This window comes from Pogona vitticeps, chromosome 12, assembly GCF_051106095.1.
Source record: "Pogona vitticeps strain Pit_001003342236 chromosome 12, PviZW2.1, whole genome shotgun sequence".
Taxonomy (NCBI): Eukaryota; Metazoa; Chordata; class Lepidosauria; order Squamata; family Agamidae; genus Pogona; species Pogona vitticeps.
Genome location: NC_135794.1, coordinates 21,085,414 through 21,107,655, shown reverse-complemented (window position 1 = coordinate 21,107,655; position 22,242 = coordinate 21,085,414). Strand labels below are relative to the sequence as shown.

The following is a 22,242-nucleotide window of genomic DNA, read 5'->3' as shown; positions in this document are numbered from 1 at the left end:
CTCCACAATGAAAGAAGCCTCAAGGCTAGTGTAGAGGTTGCGTAGAAACACAGACTTGGTCTCCAACAGGAGGGAAGAACCAGAGGCCCCAAAACGAACAGCTGGGAGCCGCTGGTGGTCCCATTCCAGCAACAGACACTGAAGGCAACTGTCTCACTGTAACAAATGGTAGAGCCGGCCCACATATTAGCTCCATGTTTAAGCAAGCATATTGGGTCCATGTTTGAGCAAGCTTGGATAAGCTTAATTCAGAACAAAGACATTCATCAGTTTCCAACACAGACCGGAGACACACGGCGTTTCCATGCTGAGAAGCGCATTTTTCAAAGTAAAAGCATCTAATTTGTTTGCAAGCAACAACATTGACTAACTGGGGTGGTAAAAACAGAGCAGATGCCATTGACCGATTGATTGATTGATTACATTCCCAGCACATGCACTCCAGTGATTTACCTTCAAGCCTAAGAGGTGAAGGGTCCCTTCTTCCTGGGACTGGAAAGGAATAACAACTGCTAAGAGCGGCTGGTGGGAGCACCATCTTGGGATACGTTTTCCTGAGGATTTGGGTCACTGTATTTACTATTGGATCCAGATTCTTGCTAATCAGACAGTCCTGGATATGAAAGAAGGCAAATGTTTCTTTCCGATGTTCACTTCTTTAGCTAACCATCAGCAATTCCCAGATCTTGGAAGCAATTAGTTACAAAACTAACTATTGCACAAGGATGTAGATATTTGCTTTTTCACCTTTGTAGATAAGAATCAAACATTTCAAAAGTCCTCTCCCATCTCAGTGGGACTGAACAGATATTTGTGCATTTGCACGTTTTTGCCAAAAAAAGTGCAAAACAAGAGTTCTGAACAAAAATTCTGATTTTTTTTATTTATTTATTTATTTATTTATTTATTTATTTATTTATTTATTTATTTATTTATTTTTATTTTATTTTATTTTATTTCATTTTATTTTATTTATATCCCACCTATCTAGTTGAACAACCACTCTCACCTTGTTATCTTTTGCCATGTTGATTTCTTTTTAAGGCAGAAAGACAACTTCTCATAAATATATATATATATATATAACTGGAAAAAAATCTTGCCGCAGTTGCAAAAAAAAAAAAAAAAAAAAAGGAAAGTGTGCTGCTTATATACCATTCCATAGCCCTTAGATCATTTTGGGCTGTCTACAGTTTAATTATGCAGGCTACATGTTGCCCCACCCCCATAAGCTGGGTACTCAATTTACCCGTCTCAGAAAGACGGACGGTTGAGTCAACCTTGAGCTGGCTGACAGAGCTCATCAGGATCAGATGGAGGTCTTCACTGCAGTACCGCAGAGTCTTCACTGCAGTACCGCAGTTTAACCATTGTGCCACCAGGCTCTATGGCCCCTCCCCCCAATAAAGAATGGCTCAGTATTTTGAGACACCCTTGTGTGTAACAGAAGAGAACATTTACAAGTAGTCACTCTTTCCTTCCTTTTGCAATGTGACAGTTACTCTTCGTTCCTACTAAAGTTTACAGGGGATGGCTTTTTATTTACCTGCACTTTGTGTCAGAGGTTATCTTTCCCCTGTCCAGATGTCAATCATACTTTGACACATTCAACACAGAGCCCCAAAGAAGGACCTTTAAGTGCTGAATGTGTTTGCAGTACTTGTGTGATCAGGGGCCCCGGCCGGCCAGCCTTCCAATCACGATGGCGCTCTGGCCTCATTCAGCCAAACCCATTTAGAGTTCAAGGGTCTGAAGATACGATGGTTTAATTGACAATCTGGGGAGTGGGGGGTTAGGGATGAAAATTGGACAAGAACACCTTCTCACATCCCGGCTGCAGGCTGTAATGCCCGAACAGGACTACGCATTCGAGTAAGAGGTAAGAATGACAAAAGGCAACTGCTAAATGCCACAGAAAATGGTGTGTGTGTGCAGTATTCTACACAGAATTCAGATTTCTTTCTTTTTTTTAAAAAAAAAATGATATAGTCCTGCCTTAGTTCCCTTTCAGAAACAAACTCACATAATTCAACACTCCACCATTTTGTGAAGAAAACCAGATGAACAGAAGTCTGGAAGCGTTTGGATTCCGCCGTTGTCACTCAAGCGCCAGCCTCCCCATTCCTCTCCTTTACAAATTAAATATCGCAGCCCCAAGAGCCAAATGACCTCTGCAGCAAAGGCAGAATCTTAACCATTTTAAAATGTGTACTATTCCATAATCTTGAAGGCTTTGCTGCTACCGCTCACATACAATAATCTCCAGAGACAGGGGAACAGAACAGAAAAGCTATCATATATCGCGGCTGTTAAGCTGCACGATGCCCATCTACATAAGAATGTGATTGGTTTCTCATTCCCAATGGCTTGAGAAAATGCCGTCCCATCCGCCTAGAATACAAACAAAGCATGATGAGCCCCGCCAAGACAGCACTACTGAATATCTGTGCAGCTACACATTGGGAACTACAACAAAATGTTGCAGCAGTGGTCTCGGTCATATTGTCAAACAAATAAACCCCTAGAGGTTGGTTGCTGTTTTTTAACAACCTCACATGCTGCCTCTAGTAAGTATAGCTGGGAGGGACTTTTCTAGGCCAGGGTGATGATCGATCTATTCGGCGCTAACCCATCGTTCCTTCCGGACTCTGAATTCAGAGAGGGACGCCTCTCTGCTGAGTGTTTTCCTTTCTCTCTCCCTTTTTCTGTTGGAAGCAGTGTTATTTTGCTGTTACTCTGTTCACAACGGTAAGTAATGAAATGTTTTTATTCTTTTGGTGCCCTCCTGTCCACTGGGGGTGCCTCACCAGAGCAGCCCCCCAATAACAAGGGGGAAAGGGGGGGTCAATCAGTGGAGAGATTAAGCAATTAGTCCTAAATGTGCATGGCCATCTTTGAAAGTATGTAGGATGACGAACCTACAGAGTTCTTTCATGCACTGGTTGGGTATGTTCAAGCACGGTGAGTTTTGCAAATATGGAATAAGAGGGAAAGAAGATGCCAGTGTGAAACTCCAGCTGTTCTCTTTTTTTTTTTCCCCTCCCCTGAATGACTGAAGTCCGGCACAAAATCCAGCAGGATTATGCAGGCGTCTTGCAGGGAGGCCAAGGGAATCCTCTGATGAATCTTGCAAGCTTACAACAGTCTGTTGCCAGAATCTTAGCACATATTTTCCCTTCTCTTGGGAGGCATAATGGGAAGGATCATGATTCAGACTGCGTACGGGGCTAGTGGAGTGCAGTTTAAAACCATGTAAAACCAATCTAAACAATTTTAGAACAACAACAATCACCATTAAAAGCCCCTAAATGGCTGGTTTAAATCAACATGCCTTTGCCTGCTGATGGAGGGGCAGAAAAGAGGGGGCCAGCCTAGAGCCCTCTTGGACGGGATTTCCATAATCCAGGGGCAGCCACTGAGAAGGCTTTGTCTCCGATCCTCACTGAATACAGTAGGACTGAAATAAAGTTCTCACATGATTATCTTAAGACCCAGGCTGGCTTCAGATAGCCAGGATCCAAGCTGTATAGAGCTTTTAATACCATCACCAGTACTTTGAGTTGGGGCCCAAAAGAATCATACCAGCAAAGTTACTCTAGAAAGAAGGTCTGTTCTCATTGTAACTGGCTCCAGCTAACAGCTTGACTGCACCATTTTGGATCTACCGGATGGTCCAAACACTTTCCACAGCGCTGCCCGTGCATGGAAAGGATGATAGCAATCCAGATGAAGCATAAATCAAGCATATGCCACTGTGGCCAGCTCATAGAAACAGGCACAGCTGGCATGCCAGTTTTGACGGTGCAAAACACCTCCAGAGCACCGCTGAAACCGGGGCGTCAAGAGCCAGGACTGAATCTAGAAAGGCATTCAAGCTATAAAGCTGAGTCTTCAAGGGGAGTGCAACTGGGCCCCCACCCCCCCGCTGAACCCACATGTCCTGATATGCCCCCTAAACAGTCTGTGTGCCTGTGTGCCCCTGCGCATTGTTCCTTTTTGACAACGAGAGGATCCGACCCTTTGCATCCCACCGCTTCGGTGGTGCCTCCACTGGAAGGCGCAGTTACCTGAGCCGTTGCGAAAAGACTCTCCATTCCACGGGCAAGAAGGAAGCCTTCTCGACCCGACCAGACGTTGGTGAGGTGCTTGAGGCAGAGCAGAAGGCCCCTCCGGATGGGGATGCAGCTGTTGGAGGTGTCGTGGCGATGCCAGTCTTGGTACAGCCGAAGCAGCTGACATACATACCCTCGGTTTATGGCTCGGCGGCTGTTAGACTCTGAAAGGGAAAGTGCCAAAGGTCCTGAAAAAATGGCCTGGTGGATGGACACCTATCAACAAGCATACATTGTCACTCAATGTGAGAGGTGTAAATATGGATGATACCGAATATCCACCACAGGCACTTGATATTCCCCTTGCCATAGGAGACACGAACATTAAAGCTTGTCACTTCCTTCACAGGCTTCCCTTGATCCTTGTTTTTAAGATTTCACACTAGACGCTTACCACTTTCCATAATTTCAGCATGCATTTGATCTCCATCAAATCTCACAATGTCGCGTGGGTTTCACCACCAGAAATTGTATTTAAATCCAATTGTATTTAAATCCTTCTTTGCCAAGACAAAAGTGCACCAGGGGTTTTGTAGCCTGAAAGGGGTGCAAGTATTTAATTGTGGACGCGCAGCCTTTTCTTTGCATGAACAGCAAGGGGCTGAATCACTGATAAGTAGGCCATGCATGCATTACCAAGAGAATTCAAACTGAACTATGTTTAGCACATTTTTCGCAGAGGTGCTCTCCTCCAGCACTGAATGCCATCTTTTTGTCACAGCAAACATGGGCTTAATTTACAAATATCTTTCAGGCAATTCTACTGCACAATGGAAAACAGTAAATTTCGACATCTAGTATAGCCCGAATATTTTGCAGCCACTACATTCTAGCAATTAAAAGCCACTAAGGGTTCCGGAAGCACTTTTTTTGTGTGTCCTCTGGGTGCCAACGAAACTTTTCCCAAGGCAGAAGCTGGAAATGGTAGAGGTAGACAATGCTTGAAATTTAGGTGGGTTTGGATACGGATACTAGGATGGCCTTGTTTTCACCTCCACTCCTTTCCAAACACCCACATCCTTCATGATGGGAAAAGATTACTGAGATGTTACAGAAGGTTATAGGGAAAAAATCCGCAAGGAAAAGTAAAATATTTCAGGAAGAACAAAGATCAGAAGAAAGACGAGGATAATAATAACCATCTTAGAACGGCTGAGCTGGAAGAGTGCCTGTCAAACTCCCACCCAAACCACTGAACTATCCAGCACTTCTATATAATGCTTGGTGTGATGTTATTTTGTCCCCTGGAGGCTCAAAAGCAATGCAGATTCTGCTAAGCACAACCCACCTCTCTGAAAGGAGCTGTACTATGAAATTCTGTGTTGCATAAATTTACATCAACAGCTCTGATGGACAGCATTGGCAGGCTACCCATGTGGCCTACATTAGCCAATGAGGATGATACCGGGGGCTGGAGACGTCATCAGGATCTTTATTTTTTTTAAAGGTCAGACTCATCAAAAGCTGTCAGGAACCTGGTAATCAAAGAGCCCAGCCAGCGCACTTGCTTGAATAGCAATCACTGGGAGCCATTCAGACTGTCTAGCTTTTGGGGGGGGGGGGGGTTTAAGTGTTTTTGTGTCTGCTCGGCTCCAAGCCTTTGAGATAGTGATCAAAGCAGCCCCTGACAGATACCTGGGCTTGCCAACTCACCCATCGTGTGCAACACAAGTTACCTGCGATTGAGGATGTAAAGAAAACTCACGGAATTTCTCATTCTGGACCAAGGAGGCCATCTCAACAGAATGAGGAACCTCAAGAGGAATGTTAAAGCCGCACACAAGATTCCACACCTCCAGCTCAGACCAAGATGAAAGAGGTGATTTTCTGATATTCTGGGTCCCTCCATATGGACAGCTGCTCCATCACAATACGCTGTGCCTTGCTACTCCTCTTGTCACTATTAATTCAACTTCCACCCTCAGCGCTGTAACGCAGCGCTGTAGCAGACTTCGGATGGCCAAATGCCAGAATGCACCTGGGCCCTATGTCGAAATAAATTATTTCCAGGGGCCGGGGGGGGGGGGGTTACTGTACTGTGTCAGGTACAACAAAGAAAACAAACTTGTTGGAAGACGTGTTAAACTGCCCACTTTTTCCTTACACCTGGAGAGATTGGTTACATGATAATACATGGGCTGGTCTCTTAGGATACCACGGAGCTCCAGAATGATTTTGCAAATGGGTGGAAAAAAAGTTTGCAAAATATATGTCTTTTCAGGAAGACATTCCTTGAATGTCTTGGCTGACCTTTTATTTCAGTCAATGGTGTTTTCTCCCAACTCATGGTCTCCCCACGATTATGGCAGGAGATTTTGCAACCTTTTAACCAACAGAGCTAAGATGGACATGGAATGATGTTAAGAACTGTTAACACTTAAGGAGGCCAAAAAGAGGAGGAGGAAGAGGAGGAGAAGCCAACAAAAGGAATCCAGCATTCTCAGCCATCACCCCTTTCCTCTGGATCAAGTTTCCTACAGAGGTCCACTAGGCATCATCTTTCTCTGAATTTAGGAAACTGATTGAGGCCGAATTTTACAAAACAGCTTGCTGCTGGTGTAAATTTGTCCTGAGATGTTCAAACGGGTTTTAATTTATGTATTTTTATTTTTAAAAAAGCTTCAGCTAGTGAAAGGGTGTAATTGTATTGTACTGCATTTGTTCTATTGAGTTCTTTTTTTAATTGCAGGTAGTAAACCAGTGGTCCCCAACCTTTTTAACACTGCGGACCGGTTGGGGGAGGTGCCCCCCGCACTCGCATGCATTCGCGAAGGGACAGGTGCATGCTCACACTTGCATGCATGTGCGAATGAGTGGGGTGCTCACTCATATATATGCATGCGTGAAGGGCGGAGGCACTTGGGGGCACTCGTGCGCATCCACGAAGGGGCTGTGGGGAGGAGTGTGTGCGGGGGGTGGGAGGTCTGTCTCCACAGACCAGCACTGGGCCATGGACCAGGGGTTGGGGACCCCTGTGGTAAACCACCCAAAGAGTGGCAACCTAATAGGGTGATTGATTGATTGATTGGTTGATTGATTGATTGATTGATTGATTGATTGACTGACAGACAGACAGACAGACAGACAGACAGACAGACAGACAGACAATTTGCTCCTTCTTGCCATCTTTTTCAGGAAATTTTGGTTCCTCCTCAGGAATGTTTCCTTCCAACATAGGTATGACATGATGACGGAGAGGGTCTTTTTAATGGTAGAAGGCCCTCTTCATCATGTTTTCCCTACAGACGGTCAACTAGTACTTAATCTATTAGCACTGAGGTGCCACGCAAAGACTGTTTTCATTTATGCCCCTACCTCTTCAAATGATTAATTCCTTTTAATGTTGCCCTATTTATTTTATCTGCTATGGACCTTATTTTATCTGCTCTGACATTTTGATGTTACATGTGGCGTTTCCCCCGTTTTATGCTAATTCGCTTCTTAAAATTCTCATCAGAGGCACCTTGGAAATTACAAACTCAAAAGGTGGACTCAAAGGGCTTCAAATAGATAAGTAAATAAGGGTCAGCCTGAAATGTGATGAGCGTACTTGTGCTTACTTAGCAGAACAAGGGGATATGCAAATCTTTGTGTGTTGCTGTCTTCAGTCCGAAGTCAACTACTTGATTGTTTTAGATGTAAAGCAGCAGCTTCAGACTCACCTGGAGGAGGGAAATAGGGTAGGTTGTTCTTGACACTAGCTAAAAATCTGACATTTACAACACCAATAATCCCTGGCATGTTGTATAGTGGAAACCAGTCAATCCACCCAGTTTCTACTGGGTTAGACATTTCTTGTCTTCCACTGGGTCGACATTGACTTTGTTGGGTTGGGTTTTTTTGTTGTGGTGTTTCAATACTGGTCCATTTTTTTTGTTTTTGTTTTCTCTGTATTGGTATTTCCACTAACATGGAAACGGAATTCTCTGTTGAGAAGTTTGGAGATATTTATTTCACATTTATTCCTCAAAGGGAAAGGATTTCATTGATGTTGTTTATATAAAGCACTGAACAGAAGGATCCACCAAATGCCTATGATGAGGGCCTATTAGAAGTTAATTATCAGAGGGATCAGCTGGAGCTTTGAGGGAACCAATTTGAAGACAGCACTAATCCAGATACTTAAGCTGAAAAATGAGTAGGTATCTGTGCACATTTATGGATTCGTAGTTGTTACCATTTTGGACCTCTTTTCAAAGCAAACAAATATACTTTCAAAAATATTTATAACTATCTGGTTAATAGCTCTTCTAGTTACAGCATTTTTGTTGATGGTTTATAGAAGAGCTTTGTAAATATCTTTTAATTGGCTCTACTAAAAACTAATTATCAGTCATTCCAGCTGGCTCTCTGGAGGAACTAGTTTCCAGGTATAACTAATCCACTTCTCATTTTAGAGACTTTTCAAGAAACAAATTTCCAAAAATAGCGGCAAGCATCTTATTGCTTAAAACTGTGGGGTGTAACAGCAATTGTGTAAGCATTCCGTCACACTCTGATCGGCAACCAACCACATGAAAAATAGTTGAAGCATCTCACAACCAGTGGAAGAACAGGCATGTGATGGGAACCCTCCCAGTTGAAGGGCCATTTGAGTGCCCTTGCCCTCTGCATCTAGACAGTACAAAACTGCCCAGTTATAAGATGGTTGTAAGTAAGATCTATCTATATTGCCCTTGAAACGAGATATTACACACCAAAAGGCTGAAATCCTTCCCCACCAGAAAGATGAAATTTGTGGACTGCCTCAGTTACCAAATGCTCACTCAAAGGAGGGACATTTTATTGAAGTTTTTACAACCTCACATGCTGCCTGCGGTCTGAGTAACTGGGAGGCACCTTTCTGGGCTGGGGTGACAGTCAATCTATGCTGCACTAACCAATCGTTCCTTCCTGCTTCTGAAGTCAAAGAAAGACCCGCCTCCCCGCTAAGTGTTTCCTTTCCATCTCTCTTTTGTCTGTTGGAAGCAGCTATGTTTGCTGTTAGTTCGCTGTTGATTTGTTCACAAATGTAAGTAGGGAAACATTTCATTCTTTCTACTGCTAGTGTCTCAGACTGAGTTATTGGGACTCTTAAGTACCAGTTAATGAGAAAAGGGTGGACTATCAGGAGAACTTGTAGCAATTCCACTCTCAGTACTTTTACTATGTAGCAAAGAAGAATTTTAACCAGAAATTCAAAACCATCTACAGGTCAAACACTGTTTTGTTGTTGTTTAGTCATTAAATCGTGCCCGACTCTTCGTGACCCCATGGACCAGAGCACGCCAGGCCCTCCTGTCTTCCACGGCCTCCCAGAGTTGGGTCAAAATCATGTTGGTCGCTTCAATGACCCTGTCCATCCATCTCATCCTCTGTCGTCCCCTTCTCCTCTTGCCTTCACACTTTCCCAACATCAGGGTCTTTTCCAAGGAGTTTTCTCTTCTCATGAGATGGCCAAAGTATTGGAGCCTCAACTTCAGGATCTGTCCCTCCAGTGAGCACTCAGGGTTGATTCCCTTCAGAACGGATAGGTTTGTACTCTTTGCAGTCCAGGGGACTCTCAAGAGTGTCCTCTGGCACCACACCGCTAGCTGTAGACAAATGACAAAGTTCAGAGGCAAAGAGGAGCTGGAAAACCTCCCTTCGGAGTCAGCCTCTGCACTGTGAGTCATCCTTTGGACCCAGACATCCCCGTGGCATGACTCCAGCAATGTCCTTGTTGGTTGTCAGGACCACCGCAAGACATTTTGTGGCCTGAGAAAAGGACAAGCCATTGCCCCTTCCGTACCATGTAAAAAGGAGCTGAAACTTGAACACTGCCAGTGTGTCAGCATTTCATAACACTCTCACAATGCCTATGCAGTAGGAACAAGAGTCACTTCAGTCCACTTAAGATCCAGTAGCCTGAGGCCACGGCCACCTTCTGCCCATTTGCAAGGCCAGTGCCGATGGCTGCCCAGAATCCCATCTACGTCTTAAACCAGTGGTCCCCAACCTTGGCCCTCCAGATGTTCTTGGACTTCAACTCCCAGAAATCCTGGCCAGCAGAGGTGGTGGTGAAGGCTTCTGGGAGTTGTAGTCCAAGAACATCTGGAGGGCCAAGGTTGGACACCACTGTCTTAAACAATCACAAGGCACTTGTGTGTGTGTGTGTGTGTGTGTGTGTGTGTGTGTGTGTGTGTGTGTGTGTGTGTGTGTGTGTGTGTGTGTGTGCGTGTGTGTGTGTGTGTGACTTCACCTCTAGGGCCACAGGAGCAGAGCAGATGGAAAACAATGCAAGCCCTTCTAGAGAAGCAATGATCTAGAGACTGTCTACGGAGGAGGAGGAGGAGGAAGCTTGTGGAAGCAGCACCCGCCTGGATCAAGGCCCAGGTGAGAGGAAGGTGTTGAGCTCTCTCCGGTTCCCATATAATCTCCTGATTGGAGCCAAATCATTGCTGAAACCCCAGCTTTTATTTTCCAGGTTAAACTACATTACAGATAGTGCCTTATTAGAAGCAAGAATTCTTTAAGGTCAAGTGAGATGTTGGATTGTCACAGGAGGAGCTGTTCACGTCTCCCCCACTTTGCAAATTCATTTGCTCCGTTTTCTGATTGGTCAGAGGAAGTAAACAAGGCTTTGTTCGCAGGCATGACTGCTCAGGCATTAAACTGTACTGAAACAAACATACAAAGGATTTACGAAATAGCTCCCCCAGATATCACAGGAATTACCGTCTGACTTAGTTTTAAACCCATTAAACCCGTTTCATTCCAAATTAATAGGAGAATTAAACTCTTGTCTTGCGCCCCTTGTGGACGGCACTCTTTCTGCGGCATCTGCAACTCATCTGTATGTACACACTGAATGCTAATATGAGTTTAAAGCCCACATATTACAAGAGAAAAACATAATCATCATAAAGGTGTCCCTAGATTTCCTCTTCTTAGGTGTTGGCTTCCTGTTGTGCTGAATATAAAAATCCCAGATCAACAGCTTTGCTGGCTCAGAACAGACCGGGGGGTTTTGAAAAATTTATTTATTTTGATCACCTGCGTTGAAGATCTTTCTTCACGACACCTCCCAGACTCTCATTTCCACTTTGAGGAACATTCAAAAGACTGCCATCCCCAGCCTCTTTAAACTGTTTGATGGTTGGGGGGGGGTGTTTTTTTCCCCCCTCGCACCACTTTATTTTATCTTGTTTCACCTCGTTTTTTTTTTTTTTTAATCTTTGGCAACCGCCAAGCAAAAAGTGCCCAAGATCAACTTCAGCGAGGTGATTTCCCTAAAAAGATGCACCCGAGTCTCTCTCAGGCTGAGGGAAGCCAACCCGTCGGCAGTGACAAATAATAGCGACATTGGATTAAAATAGCCAGCTGATAAACAAATTACTCACTAAAAATAAATATTGGATTAAGGATTTCGGAAGGCTGGCATTGTTATAGTAAGAGTGCCACCGTGTGGCATGGAGAGAATATGGACCAGAAGGGGGGAAAAAAGAGAAGAAAACACTGTGTAAAAGATAGGGAGGAGACAAACCATTAAACGAATTCTGGAGATAATGGAATTAAAGTTCTGCAAGGCTTTTGAAACAGTAACACACAAAAAACACACATATTCACATCTTGTGTTTTTCCATCCATCTACCGTCTGATGTTGACTGGTTTATTTTTATGTCCATTGATTTGATTTACTTTGTTATATATCCATTGTTATTGTTGTATTGCATCACTTGCATTGCTAGCTGCCCTGCACTAATCGGATGGTACGGACGTTCAGTAAATAAATAAATAACTCCTGGAACGAAAAGGTTGCGAAGATCTCAAACAGCGGCCAAAAATGTGGAGGGTGGGCTTCACACCCTCTCCCTCGCTGGTTTACTCAACACCTATTGCAAGCAAGTCTCCGCATCGGGTAATAATAGACCTCCTTCCTTCCTTTTGTTTGTTGGCAGGGAGAGAGAGACAGTTACAGGTAGAAGAATGAAAACCTACGCTGCGCGAGCAAGAACATAACACGGTGAACTTCCTGAAGGGCAAGAGGCTTACCGGGGAGTTCAGAAAAGGGTTAATCTAATACATGAGCTGGGAGAGAATTCTACATCTCTGTATATCCCCTCCTCATGCTTTCAGGTTGACCTTTTCTGAACACTTGAATAGAATGGATATCAACTCAGACTGGAGGTGAAGGTTCCTCTGTTTTCGCTTCTTGTTTACCAGAAGCTTTCTGTACATTTAAAAAAAAGGAACGGGTGGATTGGTTCTAGTCTGGCATGCTCCTCGATGCATCCATTTTCCTGTTCAAGTTGCTCCCTTTTCAGACAGGAGGGGTATGCAAATATATAATCACTCAACTGCACTCCGAAGCAGAAATGGCGACACAATACGATTCTCCTATTAGTGTCATTTCTGAATCAGAGCGCTTTTCTGCCTTGTTGACTGAGGAACTAAAATGTACTTTGGGAAAGCAAGGAGCTTTCCCACGCTTCTACTTGTTAAGCGTTCCCTTCCTCTGGGAATATTAAGCTTCTCCAGAAACTCTATAGACTGTTACGGCAGCATTTATGCCCAACAAAGAAAGAAACACACACACACACACACACACACACCCCTCTCCTCTGCCTCCTTTTGAACTTTACTTATATTTTTGCCATAACTCAAAACTTCAAAGCTAATATTGACTAGACCTCCAGGTCACGAACGGTAATGTCACTTCTTGCTGCTGACAATCAAGCTGTGTGCACATAACGCCAGTACCAGGGAGGAAAACAACTTTCAGTATTTTCTGCACACTCCCCCATCACAGTTATTCCTGCAGCATATGTCACACCAGATGTTGTTTCAACACTGCAGCCAACCTACCAGTGATTATACAATACACACCACATAGTACCGCATCCGAGTCATGACTTCAAACTGTGCTGTATTAATGTTGGATTCAGCTGTCAGCATTCCTAATTTGGTTACAGTGATCCGGAAGGATCCAAGGCTATTGTTTTATTTTAATTATATTTTATTGGTGGAGGTGTTGCATAGCCAACTTTGCAGGGTTCGGGGAGGGTCGGAGCCAGACAAGGAGAACCGGGAGGCCATTCCATGACAGGAATGGAGGGATGGTCCTGGCGTCAGTGGGTTGGGAAACTCCTTTTCTTTTGGGGGAGTGACACTTCGCACGAAAAATGAGGTTCACAGCTTGGGTATCTGTCTGGATCCATATTTCACCATGGAAACTCAGGTGACATCTGTGGTCCAGGCAGCCCATTTCTATCTTCAGAGGATTGCCCAGCTGCGTCCCTATCTAGACGTGGGGGCAATCACAACTTTGATTCATGCACTCATAATCTCAAGGATAGACTACTGCAGTGCTCTCTACATGGGGCTACCCTTGAGGTTGATGCAGAGACTACAACTGGTTAAGAATTCGACGGCCAGATTAATAACTCGGATGAAGAAATTTCAGCACATCTCCCCTATTCTGGCTGCCCTTCATTAGCTACCAGTTCATTTCCATATCAACTTCAAGGTTATGATGATAACATCCAAAGCCCTAAACAGTTTAGGACCTCAGTATCTAGCAGACTGCCTGCTTCCAGCCAGATCTGTCTGTAATACCCGTTCTTCACAGGCAGGGCAGTTGAGGGCCTTGACCCTGAAGGAGGCATGGGGGGAAAGAACAAGAAACTGGGCCTTCTCGGTGGTCAACCCCGGCCCGTGGAACAATCTGCCCATGGAGATACGCCGGGCACCCTCGTTGGACGGGTTTAAACGAGCATTGAAAACTTGACTCTTCCGTCAGGCTGATATCTCTGCTTCCCTTTTATCATTCTTTCTGCCATCCTTTCACCATCCTTTCTACCATTTTTATCGCCATCTGTTTTAATTTATCCTCCTAGTTATTGTATTCTGTTGAATGTTTTTATTATTCTATTCTTATTGTGTTTTAATATTGTGTTGTTTGTCTTCTTGTTGTTAGCTGCCCAGAATGGCCTGGCTGCCAGATGGTGCAAGGTATAAATCTAATAAATAAATAAGCCTGCCTACCTCTCCCCCCCCCCCAAAAAGAATAGCTCTACTACTGGACCCCCCCCCCCCCAAAAAAAAAATCTGGATGGAGCACAGAACAAGGTTGGGCTGGTTCGCGATTTCCTGCTCCTCAGCATTACCCAACCTTGGCTCCCCAGATGTGCTTGGACTCAAACCCCCAGAAGCCTTCACCACTGGCAGTGCTGACCAGGATTTCTGGGAGTTGTAGTCCAGGAACATCTGGGGACCCAGGGTTGTAAATCACCACTGCACGTGGTCTGGTTGGTGGGAAATAGCTGCAACTGGACCGTGCCATATGTGGTCCAAAATGCAAGCTACATCACCATCTGATTGCATCTGGAATCAGCTTCCAGATGTTGGTAGTTGTGAACAAATACTATTTCCTCAAGGAATGGCAAAAAAAACACCACTAGGAAAAGAAGGGGGAGATTTTTTTTTCCTCTCCACAAGCCATACTGTTTCCCGCAATTATGCTTCTTTGGTGCCATCAAAATCCCAGAGACGACCGGAGAAAAGAGAACCAACGGAAAGCATGTGTGGTCTAAACCACTTTCCTCTTTCCATTCAGTTCATTGTTCACCTTCTCCAATCTTCCTTTTTTCTACTCGTAATTTTTTCTTTCTTTCTTTTTAAAGGTGGAGGCAGCGCTTCTGAAGACAGATCATACACGTTATTAAGATTTAGAGACCGAATCAGAAGGTGCTTCCTTATTACAATAATCTGACCTTTAAGTCTGGGCACGGAGGTTAATGCCAGAGTATTATTTGTGAATCTGAGAACTTCAGCTGGCTCATTTAAGTGCAGCTTTTGAGGCTCCAGTTCTTCTCAAATGTATTCATTTCCCCGATGCTCATGAAAAGCAGAGGAAAAGAGAGAATATGAGTAAGGGAGGGAGACTGAGGCAATGAGGGGGAGGAGAGGGGCGAGACAGAGAGAAAGGACAATAAGGAATTGTGATTTATGGTCAGAAAGATTGTCTGCAATGGCGGAGCACTCTTTCTTAATCAAAGCTTTATTAAATTCTAGTAATAAAAGGCTAAGTGTTTTTAGATGGGAGAGAAGCATAATAGGGTATAACATTCGCTTCAAGAACATTCATTCTGAGTGCGTGTGGGCTTGTATTAGAGGCCTTTCCTACTGACAGATACTCGAAATGTTAGATGCATACTGTCGCAGTCCCGCATTACCTAAAGTCGGAGTTTGGCAGTGATGTTTAATTCCCGTTTCCCTCTCCCGATGTACCAGATAAGCTTCAGAATGAACCAAGCTCCCCTCCCTTCTGCAAAAACCAGTTCAGAAAATATTAGCGCTTCTGTCCGGATCAATGCAAATCAGCCCCACCCTTGTGGTTCCCTGAACGTCACCAGCACACACTTGTTCCTCGCATCCCCGTTGGCCTAGAGGGGCTTGGGGTGACATTGCTTGGACCAAAGAAGAAGGGGAGATGGGAACAACTCTTGCGGTTGGCGCCTGGAGGTCTGCGTAGCAGCACACCAGAATGACACCTCTCGGTGGCCATGGGAAAAAAAGAGCTGTTGACATTGAAGGAACCTACGGGAAAGCTTCATTTCCCAAGGACACCAGGGCCATTCCTTCCGGCACAAAAAAGGGTGGAATACGGATATTCCCTCAAAGCTAGGCTTCTGCCATGGAGGGCTGTAGTTAAACAAAAAAAGACAGGAGAGTTGGCATGGGGGCATCGGCTCAATGAGAAGTTCGGGATTCGGTTCATCTTGCAATTGTTACAAATTTGGAATATTCAGAGCCCTTCTCATTCGGTATCTTCTTTTAACCTTTTGATTGCAAGGTAGCCAACACCGCGGTCGCACATGGGTACAGATGAAGTGATGGTACTGTAGCCAACCCCTCCCCTCCCAAAAAAAACAAGATTTAAAAAAATCCCTATAGTTTCAATTTAAAATTTAATCTACAGATTGCCTGCACAGATAATGTGCACCTGCTTTTAGAAATGTTTTGTATTGTGAGAGGTACATGTATGCTTTAAAACAAGGCACAGTCTTCCTGTGCACCTTGTTTTAAATTGAAATAGTGATGGGTGGGGGAGGGAATATTGCTATGCCTTGTGGGTTCAGGAGGAGCCAGCGAAAGCCCCTTGAATTTCCCCACAATTTTGTATCAACAAATGTAAGATATGAATGTTGTCATTTTAGAAATAGCAGAGGGAAGAGAGGGAACCCTTTTCTTGAAACCTTAATATGCTGTGATAGCAAGGTACAAAGGCTACCCATACATTGCATCTGCTCTTTGCTTTTTCCAGCCACCGTCTCCTGCGCCCTACTGCAGACTTCAAGCAATATCCTTGATGGTGGAGCAACCTTTCTAACCCTTATATAGGGAGCACAGAAATGAAAGAAAGTGATGCGGTGAGAAAGCAGAAAGGCTTACTTGATTTCAACAACGCTGCCAGAGTGTCCACTGCTGCCCTGGGGAAAGAAAAGAGAGAAAAGGGAAATGTCATTTCCCTCCCATAATTTCTAAGCCTAGAACATTGTACCCGTGACAGCAAGACCACAAAAGGTGCATTCGCCGAGTCTGTCCCACCAACACACACCCAAGCAACGCTGTCCTCAACTTGACACCTTCCATATCTGCTGATCTCCCACAACCTCACCGACAACCGGTTACAGGTCTATGGCGAGTCCCATTCATCACCTCGGGAGAGACACCAGGTGGAGGAAGGCTGGCCAGTTCTGTAGAAGAGATTCCCTTTCGTGGCCTCTCACCTGGGAAATCCGTCCCCATTTCTGGTCCCTGCCTATGCCCTTGTGGATCAGCCTATCTGTGGGGCATAGACAAGACAGGGCAACCTCTCTGAAGTGAATCTGGGCAGGCTTTCCTTATCTTTCTATGCCACCATGGATCTGCTGATCCACAGGGGCATAGAAAGATAGACAAATCGCCTGGCTGCCCAAAGGGAATGTCCCCTCCCTTCCACCATTTTCAATGGAACAGAAGCTAGGCTGCCAGAACAGAAACTGCCATTCCGGTAGCCTAGCTTCCATTCCACCAGAGGAGGACAAGGTAGGGAAGCGACGGAGCAGGCTGTGGGGGCAGGATTGTCATGAGCTGTCTAAAAAAAAAAAAGACCCAACCAACCGACAAACCGATTCGTGGTTCATCAGTTTACCAGGGGTAAATTTATGGTTCCTCAATCTTGACAAAACACAGACCAAGATGAACCGCCATTTTCTCTTTTATAAGGCTGGCCTCCTTCTTTGCCGATAATGCTCTTCCAACCCCCCGAAATGAATTTATCCGAGGCCACGAAACAGCCTTACGAACAAGCAGCGAGTTGCACATAAAGGCTAGCGGGGCAGATCCTTCAGTGGGAGCGGCCTGAAGATTGAAAACCAAGGCCAAGATCAAAGGTACTGAAGGGTAGGGGGAATTCTAGACAACAGTCAGGAAGTTGCTGAGCAGTAGCCAGCGTCATGCATGCCAGTTCCCTGTATCATCATGCCACCTGGGTATGAATCGTGCATGCTCCCTTGTAACCATCACCAAGTCTACAAGCCAGCCTTGACATCTGGGATCATCTCAAGCTTCAGAGTGCTTTTCATAACTCTAGACACACATACACCTTTCTTTCTCATGGATTCTGGGAGCCAAACAAGAACGTTTCCTAAATGTGCTGTTGACTCATTCGTCTCAGCTTTGCAAAGGAACTCCTGGCCATCAGGGACATCTGAGCAGCATCCGGTGCTGGATCCAGGAGTGGATCCAAACTGCACACCTCATTGTTCAAGCAGAAGGCAACTCCATCTAGCACAATATCAAGCATGTTAGCTTGTAAGGCTGCTCCCCTGAGAACAGGGGGAAAGCACCATGGAAGACTCAAAAGCCAGATCCTTGAGGGATCCACCCAGCAACCAGACCAATCCACTGCTGCTAATTGGTATAGGTAAAGCAAGTTAAGACAGCAGGGGATGGGGATGTAAACATGACCACCTGGCATCACCGTATGGCAAAGCAACACCCTCTCCTACGGCATCAGAGGGAGATAATGAGATGACCAAAAAGGAAGGGGTAAGGTAAAGGTTCCCCTTGACAATTTTTGTCCAGTCGTGTTCGACTCTAGGGGGCGGTGCTCATCCCCGTTTCCAAGCCATAGAGCCAGCGTTTGTCCGAAGACAAGCTTCCGTGGTCACATGGCCAGTGCGACTTAGACACGGAACGCTGTTACCTTCCCACTGAAGTGGTCCCTATTTATCTACTTGCATTTGCATGCTTTCGAACCTTTAGGTTGGCGGGAGCTGGGGCAAGCGACGGGAGCTCACTCCGTCCCATGGATTCGATCTTACAACTGCTTGGTCTTCTGACCCCGCAGCACAGGCTTCTGCGGTTTAGCCTGCAGCGCCACCACGTCCCTTAAAAGGAAGGGGAGTCAATCATAAAAAACACACACGAGTGTGTGGAGGAAAAAGAGGAAATGCAAAGGCACTGAAGAGGCTCTGAAGAGCAAGGAGTGAGCAGTTGAGAGCATATGCCACAGCAGAAATCTCGACAATAGGCCCACTGCAAAAGCTGAGGTTTGCCACCAGAAAGAGAGAAAATATACTCTAATCTCTTTCAAAGCACCGTTGAAACAGGGTGTGAGAGAGGCGCAAATATATTTTCCAACAAATCATATAGATTTCCACAGCGTTAAGACTCTTGTTTGCATTGAGTCAGCTGTGTTGGGGAAGGCTGAGAGAGGCCATTTTCTAATAAATCTGGAGTCTAACACTAGGTAAGGGAAGAGTGTTGTGGAGATGAATGAGTAAAGAGCGGAACCATGGGCTGGATAGCTCACCGAGTTGGAGAGGTTGGGAGTTTGATTCCCCCACTGTGCCTTCTGGGAGAAGAATTGGCCTGGGTGGCCTCGGGTGAGATACACTATCCCCGGTGACCCCAGAATAATTTTATTTATTTCATTTACTCATTACTGACACTTATATATCACTTGATTTAGTGGGACCACCACTCTAGGCAATCATTACAATATTTTATTTTATTTAACGTATATGCCGCCCACTCTTCCCAAAGGTCTCCGGGTGGCTTACAACAATTAAAACACAACCCATTTGGAGAATTCTCTGCCTGGAACAAAATGAAAGGACAGCACATGATTCTTATGATTATGAGCACTAAAGGCATTTTCTTAACAGTGGGGATTCAGGAAAAAGCAAATTTCCTTACGAGGAATTTGAAGTTATTGGATTCTTTTTCATGTGCTGCTACAACGGAAGTTGCAAAAGCTAATGTTGACCCTGTCCTTTGTACCTCCATTAGCATATTCCTAAACTGGTTATAAATTAGGATTCAGTTCGCATAAGATGAAGAACTAGCCGGCAGATAGCTCTGGAATTCTGGATTCTGCTAGTTTCAACCGTGAGGAACGAGTTTTAAAAGGTTTAAGAGAAATCAGACAGCAAGGAAACAATGTTGGGTTTTCCGATTGCTTAAAGGACCGCCTCCTTCCATATGAACCTACCTGGCAGTTAGGATCTAACTTTGAAAGAGCTGTTCCCTCAAGGAAATTAGAGAGACGGCTTGTAGACAAAGGGCCTTTTTGGCAGCTGCCCCCAGACTATGGAACGCCCTCCCAACTGAGATTCGTTTGGCGCCGACGTTGATGACATTTTGGCACCAGGTCAAAACCTTTCTGATTCAGAAGGCTTTTAATTGAAATAATATCAGCTGTGGGTCCTGATGGCAATATTTAGAGTATCTATTTTAATTGCATTTTAATTGTTTTATCTTTTTATTGTATTTTAAATGTTGTGAGCCACCCAGAGACCTTTGGGTAGTGTGGGCAGCATGTAAGTTAAATAAATAAATAAATAAACAGCTCCTTGTACAACCTAAGTGAGTACATCAGAGTGAAAGCTTTTGTGTAGTTTTCACATGATCTTTTAATTAACTTTTAATTCAGTGGTTTAGGGATCCAGCTGTGGAGACAGAGGTTGGGAGTTTGATTCCATCACTGAGCCTCCTTAACAGGGTTGGACTTGATGATCTAAATGGTCCCTTTTTGGCTCTACTTTCCAAGATCATTAAGATCAAGCAAAAAGCTTTTTTTACAGAATATTGGATCACACACACAGAGAGAGAGAGAGAGAGAGAGAGAGAGAGTTCATGCTGCCTACCATGGATAAAAGGAGAGATGGGGGTCACCAAAGGAGGGACCGATGCCATGCTCAAAGATGAAGAGAGAAGTGGCACAATAACAACAAAATTTTATCTACTCACAAAAGGGAACAATTGGATGGCTCAGAAATAAATATAAGGTGGAAGTTCAAAACATCAAATATAGGCCCATCTCCCCCTGAGTACCCCACTAATCTGACACAGATATGAGTGTGTGAGGCAAGACAGTACAAAATCCATTTTATATGGGTCTACTCACAAATCAAAAGCACTAGTTACTCCTCAGACGCTAGTTCTAAATCTTGGCCAGAAGCAGTGAGTTTATCAATTCGGGGACCAAAGGAATCAGTTTTCACAATTAAACACTATTGGAAACCATGATTTAGCCTGGACAGAATCATGAGAAAATGTATCATCTTATTCTCAATCTGGAAAAACCATGGTTCATTAGCCTGAAATAATGTCATCTAAGCCAAGCTACTTGGTATATAGATAGGCTTGGATATCGTACCGTATCACATCATGGATGTGCTCTTGTTCTCTATACATGCTCATGAGTTAATTCACAAAATATTCCTGATTTCTCAAAGAAAGCCTTGAAGATATGCAGAGGAATTTCAATCTTCTTGATTAGCCAACCTGCTAATGGGTAGAAAGGCAGGTAACTGTTGCAGCTACAGATTCTGGCGCAGGTTGACAGATGGCTCATGTGAGTTGACTTCTAATCACCATGCCCTCAAGCAAGCCAAGGGGGAAGAGAGAAGGGGAACCTGCAGTGATCGGGTTGCATACCCAACGGTGCTGAACAGCATTGTCTTCTGAACTACCTCCAAACCAGCAGGCTGGAGAGCAAACAAGCGAACAGATTGACAAATGCTTCCCGCACATGCAATATGTATGAACTCTGAATAACAGTGGGAGAAATCTTGCTATTGTTCTCCACGCTGAAGGAATATTGGATTATCTAGCAAGACCAGACAAGCACAGAGAACGCAGCGATAAACCAAAAACAAGCTTTCATCTGTGTGTCGTCAAGCCCAGGGAAACTTTGGATTTTACAAAGCCCCTCGACTGAAAGGAGATCTGGGGAGGCAATTAATTGATGGGGAAATGCACATTGACAATCACATGCGTGTGGATTTCTTCATAGCAGGTCACAGAGAGGAAATGCACCTGTGTAGAAATAAGCCACTTTGGGTCCTTTTAAGGAGAAAGGTGGAGTAAAAAGAGGATGGATGGATGGATGGATGGATGGATGGATGGATGGATGGATGGATGGATGGATGGATGGATGGATGGATGGATGGATGGAGAAAGAGAGATTAATGGATGGATGGATGGATGGATGGATGGATGGATGGATGGATGGATGGATGGATGGATGGATGGATGGATGGATGGATGGATGGATGGATGGAGAAAGAGAGATTAATGGATGGATGGATGGATGGATGGATGGATGGATGGATGGATGGATGGATGGATGGATGGATGGATGGATGGATGGATGGATGGATGGATGGATGGATGGATGGATGGATGGATGGATGTGGTTTGAGCACTAACATCTCTGGGGAAGTGCTTTCCATGCAGAATTTTGCAAGATTTAAAGCAGCCCCTCAAGATCTCACCCACCAAAATCGCAGCTTAGGATGTACGTAAACACAATGCTAAGAAACAAAATGTCCCGGCGGGGATCACACTTGTTTTTGTGAATGCCATTGCTGATGGAAGTGGGGGGAAAGGACAATATTTTCAATCTAAAGTATGAATGGAAAATTTCACATCAGTTGTCCAGCTTGTCTATGTGGCATCTCAAAGAACAAGAAAATCTGTCATATCCTTGGTTCCCAGAATTAGATTTTAGGCAAATTTCTGACCCACTAAGAATCTAGTGAATGCTGAGCCGGTTTAAAACATCACATCCTGAGATGTGACGGTCACTAGACATTTCCCCTCATGCAACCTCTGC

The 22,242-nt window shown here is 44.6% G+C and overlaps 1 protein-coding gene across 1 annotated transcript in view; it reads right to left on the bottom strand.

The window, feature by feature from the left end:
* The window catches only part of AGBL1 (AGBL carboxypeptidase 1), a 326,572-nt gene that overhangs the window by 256,380 nt on the left and 47,950 nt on the right, over positions 1–22,242 (bottom strand). The window contains exons 6-8 of the mRNA XM_072981877.2: positions 16,527–16,564; positions 4,068–4,276; positions 454–613 (exon numbers count right to left, since the gene is read on the bottom strand). Of these exons, the coding sequence (XP_072837978.2) occupies positions 454–613; positions 4,068–4,276; positions 16,527–16,564 (407 nt within the window). The remainder of the gene's footprint in view (positions 1–453; positions 614–4,067; positions 4,277–16,526; positions 16,565–22,242) is intronic.